General features: G+C 31.9%; 1 protein-coding gene across 8 annotated transcripts; it reads right to left on the bottom strand.

Moving 5' to 3' along the window:
• Positions 1–559: 559 nt before the first annotated feature.
• On the bottom strand, positions 560–9,613 carry LOC114178619 (protein DETOXIFICATION 21-like). Of its 8 annotated transcripts, none has more exons than XR_014993837.1 (12): positions 9,239–9,612; positions 8,078–8,619; positions 7,862–7,948; positions 7,185–7,241; positions 6,854–7,092; positions 6,538–6,656; positions 6,373–6,459; positions 4,320–4,391; positions 3,340–3,396; positions 3,091–3,147; positions 2,064–2,171; positions 560–1,053 (listed from the first exon to the last, which is right to left on the bottom strand). XR_014993837.1 is itself a non-coding variant. In XM_085671198.1 (12 exons), exons 1-11 carry the CDS (start codon positions 9,488–9,490, stop codon positions 2,095–2,097), a joined length of 1,638 nt encoding a protein of 545 aa, XP_085527324.1. In that variant the 5' UTR covers positions 9,491–9,613; the 3' UTR covers positions 560–1,053; positions 2,064–2,094. The 8 variants fall into 8 exon arrangements, 7 of the variants coding, with proteins under 7 accessions (XP_085527324.1, XP_085527326.1, XP_085527328.1 ...); XM_085671198.1 differs by having other exon boundaries at positions 2,064–2,163; positions 9,239–9,613; XM_085671200.1 differs by having other exon boundaries at positions 2,064–2,163; positions 3,340–3,387; positions 9,239–9,613.
• Positions 9,614–9,857: the final 244 nt, after the last annotated feature.

The following is a 9,857-nucleotide window of genomic DNA, read 5'->3' as shown; positions in this document are numbered from 1 at the left end:
AATAACACAGAGGGGGGGGTGTTTGGCAGACAGATTCAAAATGCTAATCAACAGTTTAAATTAAATGCTATAGTGATTAAAACCGTATTGACATCCTTGATTCAAACGCAAATTCACTTATCATAGGCCACCAAATTAACACCAACTATGCCTTGTCTCAATCCACTAGATAATAATTCACTAAGCGAAAATTACAATCTAGCTTCATTATGCAATTAAGCAATGCACATATCCTTAAATTCGTGATAGCCAAGCTACATACATTAAGCATGAACGTATCTTAACCAAAACGTATGCAATTACTCTATAAATTAAGCATTAACAGATTCACCATATGCATTCCACGAATTCAGAACAAAAACATGGCAGATTTCACAAAACAAGCACAACCTCAAAGCTTCATTGCATTTTTTCATCAAGGAGTCAATACACGAATTTAGCTAGACATGGAAATGAGCAATTAAACACTCCAAAACTGGAATCACAAAAACAGAACCGGGAGCCCTAACTTATGAAATCTGAAAACGCAATTTAAGAGCAAAAATAGAGATTTCAAAGCTTAAATGGAATGCAAAACGATGCTATCATATATAAATGCGAAAACCCCATGAATGGGTATTGTTCCAACTCAATGAAATCACAAAACGAGCTGCCCAATGTAGAAAATGAAATGAAAACGCAAAACCCTCAATGGGTGCTGTCAAATGTGCATAAAAACGGTAAAAATGACCCAAAAATGTGAAAAACCGCAAGGGGAGGCATCCATGGAAGCTTGGAGCACCAAAAAATGGAGATGGAGAGAATGGAGAAGATGAAGTAGCGGCTCCTTCTCATGCAGACCTAATTTTGCATAGTCATATCACCCTTACCACTCATATTTACAAAACTGTCACTCTGCCACTCAGATTTACAAAAATGCCACTCTGGGCCTCAAATGTTGACCCATTGACTTTGCTGACGTGGAAATGACATGGAAATGATGTGGCAATGATGTGCAAAGTCTCTTCAACTAAATATTAATGTCCAAGCTCCAAAATTGCTTCACCCAAATACCTAAAAATAATTAAAAACAAAAATTAGGCCAAATAATGTGAAATTAGTCCAAATTCAGAACAGTGGCCCAATAAAGCCCAACAGATGAAAAACACTCTAATGATGAACAATTAAGCACTAATCAACTGTCTAATGGGTACACAAAGGGTAGTGGAATGGAAGAAAATAATGACTCATCAGTTATTTTAGCCAGTGGCGGATCTTGATCAACATCGTTGGGGGAGCCAAAATAATACTCCAAAATTTATACATTTCATTATTGTCACTAATACAATAAAAGTGAATACATAACTTAGTATAACGATAACTAAAAACCAAATCACAAATATCTAAAAGATTGCCCTTCGTTCCTTCAGATCCCTAGCTGAACTCATCAATATAATTGAATTAGAACTAAAATTTTCAGCTATTTCTTTTTCAATGTAAATAATCATATTGTCAGCAAGAAATTCATCTTCTATTTTATTTTGCAATCTTGTTTTGATAACTTCATTGCAGAAAATGATCTTTCTGTTGTAGCTGTAGAGACAAGAAGAGTTAAAATAAGACGAATTAAACGATCAATCAAGTAGAATGTCTTTGGCTTTCATGTTCTTGCCAAATATTGACATAATTCAAGCATGGTTGATAAATTCTTCAAATCTGGATAGTTAGGAGCATCAATAATAAAATGTTAAAGTTGAAATTTTAAACTAATCTTCTCTTGATCAATAAAATCTAAAGGATAATATTTGTTCATAAGAGTGCATATATCCTCAATGTTAAAAGCTTTATAAGCATCCTTAAGAACTAAAGCATTGCTTAGAGTTAAAAGTTCCATTGTTTGCTCACTAGGCCTGTCATTTAATTCTTACAACTGCTTGTGCACTGTAACAAGAAATATATTCGCCCTAAAATGATGTTCCATAATGACATGATCTTTTTATGTCGAGAACGACCATGATGTGCAACATAAGTAGAATTAAAATCAGGAATATATATGTCATGTTGTTCACAAAAAAATACCACACCTTTCAATAGATTTTGCCAACCATCCTCCCTCTACTTTTGAATCAAAATTTTAGTAGAACAAACCAATTGTATAGCATTCAGTATATCCTGAGACTGTTTCTGCAAAGCTTGGCAAAGACTGTCAGTAATTCCTATAATCTCTTTCATCATGTGTAAAATTAATATGAACGTAAATGAAGACATCATATTAAATGCAGCATCAACATCACCCCTTTGAGAATAAGTTGATCCATTAACAATATTTTTTTGAAGAACCAGACAAGATGCATTATATAGCTTAACAAATGGAATAAAAATGCAAGCTTTAACGAGTATCACCAACTCGTTTTAAAGTGCCAATTTGATTTTTTCCTTTACCAGTTTCAAGTTCAACCATTTCTAACAATTGAGTTATTCCATCTAATTCAACAACTTGTAACTCATCATGACGTTTACTAGAGGAACACATAACATTTACAATAAAAGCCAAATTTGAAAAAAAAAATTAATGAACTAGAATGACCTCTCTTGAAGCAACCAGCAAAGCAAGTTGTAGTCTATGAGCAAAACAATGCACATAATAAGCATAAGGATTATCATTGAAAAATAATGCTTGCAATCCATTCCATTTACCCCTCATATTACTAGCACCATCATACCCTTGACCGCGAATATTGGAAACATCAAGATTATGCCTAGAGAGAACGACACTCAATTCCTTTTTAAGAGTGGCGGTTGTTGTATCCTTAACATGCACAATATCAAAAAATCGTTCTTTTATATTACCATCCTTATCTATGAATCTCAAAACAATAGTCATTTGCTCTTTTTTAGATTCATCACGTGCTTCATCAATAATTATGCAAAATTTAGAATCTCCAATTTCTTCTCGAATGTGACTTCTTACTTTTCTAAAGAAAATGTGCAAGATTTCTTTCTAAATATGATGAGAAGTATACTTAGCATTATACGGAGCATTTTCTAACACAACTTGTGCCACTTTATCATTATATGATGCTAGAAGTTTAATCATTTCAAGAAAGTTACCTCTATTACTTGACTCTGGTGTTTCCTTATGGCCTTTAAATGCACAAGCTTGAAATGCTAGCAAACGAATTGTGTCAATAAAGGTTTTGATCTGTAAACGTTTCTTGTAGACTTGTTCTAAACTTTGAATATTTATAATGTTATCAATGTGTATAGATTGATTCAACAAGTCTTCACAAGCTTTCATTGCATTGTTAGCCACTTTATCATTATATGATGCTAGAAGTTTAATCATTTCAAGAAAGTTACCTCTATTACTTGACTCTGGTGTTTCCTCGTGGCCTCTAAATGCACAAGCTTGAAATGCTAGCCAACGAATTGTGTCAATAGAGGTTTTGAGCCATAAACGGTTCTTGCAGACTTGATCTAAACTTTGAATATTTATAATGTTTTTAATGTGCATAGATTGATTCAACAAGTCTTCATAAGCTTTCATTGCATTATTATGCGGTGAGCAAGGACTATCTCTAATGTGATTGAGAAATGCACATTTTTTTCCTACATTAACCTTTTTCCATGATCTAAAACCTTGTTTAGTGAACACATCTGACCCAAAATGACCATCTAGCTTTGAACTAAATAGATAACATGCCAAAACAATAAGCTCCATCATTAGCTGGGGAATACTCTAGCTAAGAAGGAAACATTTTAAACCAATTAGATTGAAATCTCCTTGGATGTTTTTCCTTAGAATAAGGATAGTTTTCAAGTTGCATTTCATATGAACCCCATTTTAAATAAGCTCTTCAATCTCATCTCTTTGGCTCATTGGATATTCCCATATTTGAAGACGTTTTCCTGGATCACGTTCCAAAGAATTAATATGAAACTCCTCACCTATAATTCTTTGAACCTTAAAAAGGGCTCCTCTGATTGAACAATTGAATCATTAGTATCATGCTTCAAAATATCTAGAAGAGTTGAATTTGTCATGTTTTCATCTTCACGAGTAGCTTCCCTTTTATCACTTTTAAAAAATGAATCTATTCTTTTATTCTTTTAATCAATATACCTATTTAAAAAAAATAATACTAAAAAATAATTTATCATAATCTAATAAAAAATTGAGAGACATAAATACCAAAAGAAAATTTGATGATAATCAAATCACACATAGTACAATCATTTTTTCTTCTATGTTCATAAAATAAAAAACTAATATAAAAGAGGCTCATTAAATAAATTATTAAACTAATATTTCACTATCAAGTGAGACAAAAGAGAATTACCTTCTTCTTTATTTCTTCGAGAATGGAAGAGAACAATTGAGAGATGAGAGCAAAAATAATTGATATTTTTCTCTTCAGAAACAAAAGAAAATAGGTAAGAATGGAAGATGAGAACAATTTGTAAGAAACTCAAGACATAGACATATAATGGAACCACAATTAAAATATGGTTATAAAAAACAAATAGTACAATATTTTTTCTTCTATGTTCATAAAATAAAAAATAATATAAAAGAGGCTCATTAAATAAATTATTGAACTAATATTTCACCATCAAGTGACACGAAAGAATTATCTTCTTCTTTTCTTCCTCGAGGATGGAAGAGAACAAAGGAGAAATAAGAGAAAAAATAATAAATCTTTTTCTTTTCAGAAACAAAAGAAAACAAATGAGAATGAAATATGAGAACAATTTATGAACAACACAAACTATAATGAAAACAAATAATAAAAAATATATTGATAAATCTTTTTAATCTTTATTCTTTATTATATTTGATTTTATATTTTATTATTTATTAGTATTAATTATTATGTTTATAAAAGAAATAAAATATTTGATTTAATATTTATAACAAAATAAAAATAAAAATACCTAATATCTATTATTATAAAAAAAATTCAAAATTTTTGGGGGGGTCATAGCCCCCCTACTACCATAATAATCCACCACTGATTTTAGCGTATGCATTGGACTATGATTTCAAGTAAGGTGACATCCTGAAACTTTAATGATCATTCACACTCAAATAGAGTATAAAGTAGAATGATCCACGTGATGAGAGTAGCACGAGGTCCTAATCTAAGGCAAGATAATGACCTTAAATGATCATGGATAACCTTGTGTGTGGTAGGGTGAAACCACTATGGCAATGACTTTGTAGAACAGTAAAGACTACCACAAGTGCAACTCTTCAATGATTCAGATCCCAAATGCATGTATCAGAATAATTGAGTTTAGTGTCAATTGTCTGTGTGCAATTATGTGAATTATTTGTAGTTGTCCATGTATGACTCATAATTGATATGATTTAAATGGTCTGAGGATAACTCTTTCTTATACTAGCTTACCCTTGCACTTTGTAGTCTTGTGTTGTTTTCTTCTTTTACAATTCTAATGGAAGCAGATGAAGATGCAAGTTTAGAAACACCTTTGAATGATAAGAAGTCCTCAGTTAGAATTGTGAGATTACAACTAATGTATGAGTGATTAGTATATTCGATATAAGAATATCTTTAAAAGTTTGGTGTTGTATAAATAATATATTTTTATAGTTTGAACTCTTAAAGAAATGTATTAATATAATTTTTATTCTATTAATTTGCCTTTAAAGATTATTATAGAATGTCTTATTTTATTAGTTTTATATTACTAAAATTGGATGTTACAGTAATATTAGTGATAAATACTAATATACAAATTATTCTTTGTATAGATAAGTGTTTTTTATTTTAAACTTATTTAAACAATGTTTGAACAATTGCCAAAAGAACAAAAAAATGGCTTTATAATTTGAGAAGGATAGGCTTATATGATATCATGTTAGTGAAAGAATACAAATTATATGGAGAAAAGAAGTAAAAGGAGTAGTCATAGATAACAGTATTCAATGAAATTCAAGGATCCTGTCTAAGCAAATTTGCACTCTTACGAATATACATCATCTGCCTTTCTCACACAGGCAACAAAAACAATAGTACAAAACTGAATCCATGGTTAGATCCACTGATTTTGGATTTAACCATCAATATTAGTTACATAACCCTAACCAGTTTACCATATAATTTTCTTAATTACTTGAAAAAGTAACGATTTAATAAATAGTTATCAATTAGTTTTATATAACTAATACTGATGGTTAACATATCACACTACTAATTGTTTGATGTAATTCTTTCATGATCAGTATTCACCTTCGACCACTTGCTAACTCGATTACGAGCTTTAATTACCTGTGCAGTGACATAATTATTCATCCATCATGTGTATAATTATAAGCTTTTAGGAGAAAATCTAGAATTAAGAATGATGAAGAGGCAATGAATGAAATACCTGGTCGTCCCAATTAGTTTTGTAGGTGATTATAGTTAGGACTACAGTTTGAATAAATGTTCCAAACAACATCCCAATCCAAATACCCTAAAAAAGATGAAATGAGTTTTGTTAAAGAGATGAAACATGGATCAAATGCAACATGAGAATGAGAAGAATACCAACCTTGACTTCCAAATGGAGAACTTCACCAAGCACCAGTCCTACAGGAATACCTATCACATAATAACACCCTATATTCACATATGCTACGATGCTTTGCCACCCTGCTCCAATTGCAACACCTGTTCAAATCATTTCAAACTTCGTTAAGAAATAGACTTTATCAATTAACATTATTAATCGACGTAGAACTTCCAACACATTTTTCGTATCGAGTATATACATATTGAGATGGAACATTTTCAGTATTCAATTTTGAATTTTTGTCGTATTAGGACTTGTGAAACAAAATTGTTTAGCAAATGATGATGAAAAGTACCTGAGAGTACCGGTTGGACACTGTTGAGAAGAATGGCGACTGCCAACAAAGGTGACAAGTCCCCAACAGCATCGGCCACCTCTTCACTTGTGGTAAATACGTAGGCAAGTTTTTCCCTTAAAAATAAGAAGAATAAGAAGAGAACGAATCCAATGACTAAGGATGTAAGCACCGACACAAGTATAGAGAATTTTGCAGCTTTGGAGCTTCCTTTTCCAAGCTCGTTTGCCACTCGAACACTGCAAATGACGAAAGATGAAGTTAATGTTTCATGTAAACAAAAAACAGAAAAATAGAATGTTAGATCTGAAAGAGGAAAGAATACCATTACCTTGCAGCGGCCATGAAACCAAGTGATATCATCATTTCCCATCCAGCAATATTGAGGCTGTAAGAAATTAAAATTAATCTTAAGCAATGAAACAAATATCAAAGGTGGATGCAATATATAAATTATTATGAGAGAACTAACAACACATGAAGTCAACTTATAAAATTTGAAGATAATAAATATATGGATCTTCTAAGTACTGAATTTTTTTCATTTTTATTATCGATCAATTCGAAACTTAAATTATTCTTAATAATTTCTCATTTAAATGTTAGTTTCTTCACAATTGTAAATCTCTCATGTTAGACTTCCGATAGAGGAATATCAACTAAATTTTCTTTTGAAAAAATTTATCCGGAAGACATAATAACAAAATAAAATTAATCCAACTTATATAAAGAATTAACATTACATTCAGTCCAAAACATTAAAGATAATAAATTTATGATTTTTCTTTTACAATTATTCTCAATTATATATATATATATATATATATATATATATATATATATTCAATAATCCTCTATTACTATACAAAGTTGATACAACCTCACGAAATAAGGTAAATTTCATTCCTATTTGATGAATATTTTGGTGAATTCTGATAAAGTTCATCCTATAATAAATAATGCTTGATAAAAAAGAAAAAGAAGAGTGAGACAAGGAAAAAGGGTTACCATATAGATAGAGCATCAATTTGGACCTCTGCATTTTTAAAGTTGCCAGTGAGAAGAACCAATATTGTGCTGTACCACAGCTCAAGACTGTAAAACATACCATAGCTTCAAAGTGAGGAAGGCATATAAATTGTTCACGATTACTCAATTTGAACAAACAACGAAACTAAATTTATTTAGCAATGATATATATCATTCATAAAGAAGAAAGCTTACCATAACATGACCCCAGATGAAAGGGAAAGCTTGACAACAGGCCAAAGATCTTTAAATGCTAAAAAAGAGAAGCCACTCCATGTATCAGGGCACCAGCCACAGGTAATAAATATTAGTTGCCCAATATTAGTAACCCAAAATGCAACAATTGTTGAAATCATTGCACCAGCAATCCCAAACTTAAATTGTATTGTGAATAGCCAAGACAGTAACACATGAATAGCTATTGAAATAGCTGCCAAGAATGCAATAATCACATTCTTGCTTTGAGCTTGCAGAAACATTTGGGTGGTGAAGGAAACAATAAAAGCAAATAAGATAGGAATTGACCAAAGAGAGATGGTTTCCGCCACTTGGGCTATGTTCCCATCTTGGCCCAGGAGCCTCAAAATTGGGTCTGTGAAGAAGAACAACGGAAGAAGACAAACTGCAGTTGAGAACAAAACTATCCATGATCTCTGAAGATACACTCCCATCATGCTATATTCTTTTGCCCCAAATGCTTGTCCACAAAGTGTTGACAATGCACTCGCCATTCCCAACTGCAATTTCCAGTTAACAGAGACAAATTAACTCAACTTACTGTCATCAAAGTTTAATTTGTAATAAGGTGCCAATGCATTTTTGTTGAATATAATGTATTTGCAGCCAAATTATCGTTGGGGGCAAACACGTTGTGAATATTTGAATATTGGTGGTCACAAGTCTCAGCTTCAACTTTTACTGTGATTATTCCATTTCAATCATTGATCTACTTGTTTTCGTTACAACTCCTGACTCACTAATCGTTAAATTCACTGTTATAAGCCAAAATACATTCATAACCAAAAACAAAAGTCAAGAAATCCTTAGTTAACTCATTCATGAAACAGAGAAGACAGGTCAGATGGCTGTCTTTCTTAGAATCTTTATAAAGTTAATCTTCACTGTAACCTTTTCTAAATATGGAAAGGTTATAGTGAAGATTCTTCTGATAAATATTCTCCCTTCTTCACAAAGCAATTAGTCTTTCCAGTTTTAGAAACAGGTATAAAATAAGGTAATTAATAAATTTCAGATAAATAAAAGTATGCTCTATGGTCCCCCTCTCTCCTTTAAACTTTTCTTTCTTCTGTTTTTCACATTCTGTACCTTAAAAAAGATTGAGCGAAAAAAACGTACCAGAATACCATTGGCAAAGCGTATGAGAACAGTGAAAACAAGAGCAAAAGCAGCGAGTTCTCTTGGGCCAATATGACCAACAAAAGCTTGGCTTATAACATTGATACCGAAGGTGGAGAACCTAGTGAATATGGCTGGTCCTGCAACTATCCACATCAACTTGCTCTCATTCCACACCCTCGTAACCAACGACGATTCCTCTTCTGATGTTTGGTCTTTGATAAGCAACCTTTGCTCTTGTTCTCCCTCCATTTCCTTGGTTTGGTCGAAGAGGCTATAGCTACTGTAAGGAAGAACAAAGGTAGTGAGTGAGTATATAGACTTCAACTTTTGGTTTTATTTATACAAAGTCTTCACGTGACTTCGACAAAACCAGCGTGGTGTGAGGTTGTGCAAATGAAGTAATTAACCGCTGAAAATTTGAACAAGACGAAATATTTAAAAGTTTTTAACTGATCCTGCATAGCGTCGCTTTCAAGTCATAAATTTTAGGTTACTGTACGTGTTTGATAAAGGTGCCACAGGAGCAAATGCGACGTGTAAGCCATGTATGCATAGATCTATTACACCACCCATAACCATAATAATGATAAAACAAGAAAAAAAAAAGGATGACGTA

The sequence above is a fragment of the Vigna unguiculata genome, chromosome 1 (assembly GCF_037176805.1).
Source record: "Vigna unguiculata cultivar grain cowpea cultivar isolate G323 ecotype 2 chromosome 1, ASM3717680v1, whole genome shotgun sequence".
NCBI lineage: Eukaryota > Viridiplantae > Streptophyta > Magnoliopsida > Fabales > Fabaceae > Vigna > Vigna unguiculata.
This window is presented reverse-complemented; position numbering and strand designations above follow the sequence as displayed.

Bases quoted from the DNA above. Each gene is read 5' to 3' on its own strand.
- LOC114178619 (XM_085671198.1), bottom strand. From the start codon at position 9,490: ATGGAGGGAGAACAAGAGCAAAGGTTGCTTATCAAAGACCAAACATCA. The intron at 8,620-9,238 runs GTACGTTTTTTT...TGGAAATTGCAG, and splicing joins GCTTTGCCAATGGTATTCTG to TTGGGAATGGCGAGTGCATT. The intron at 6,657-6,853 runs GTACTTTTCATC...TGATTTGAACAG, and splicing joins TGTCCAACCGGTACTCTCAG to GTGTTGCAATTGGAGCAGGG.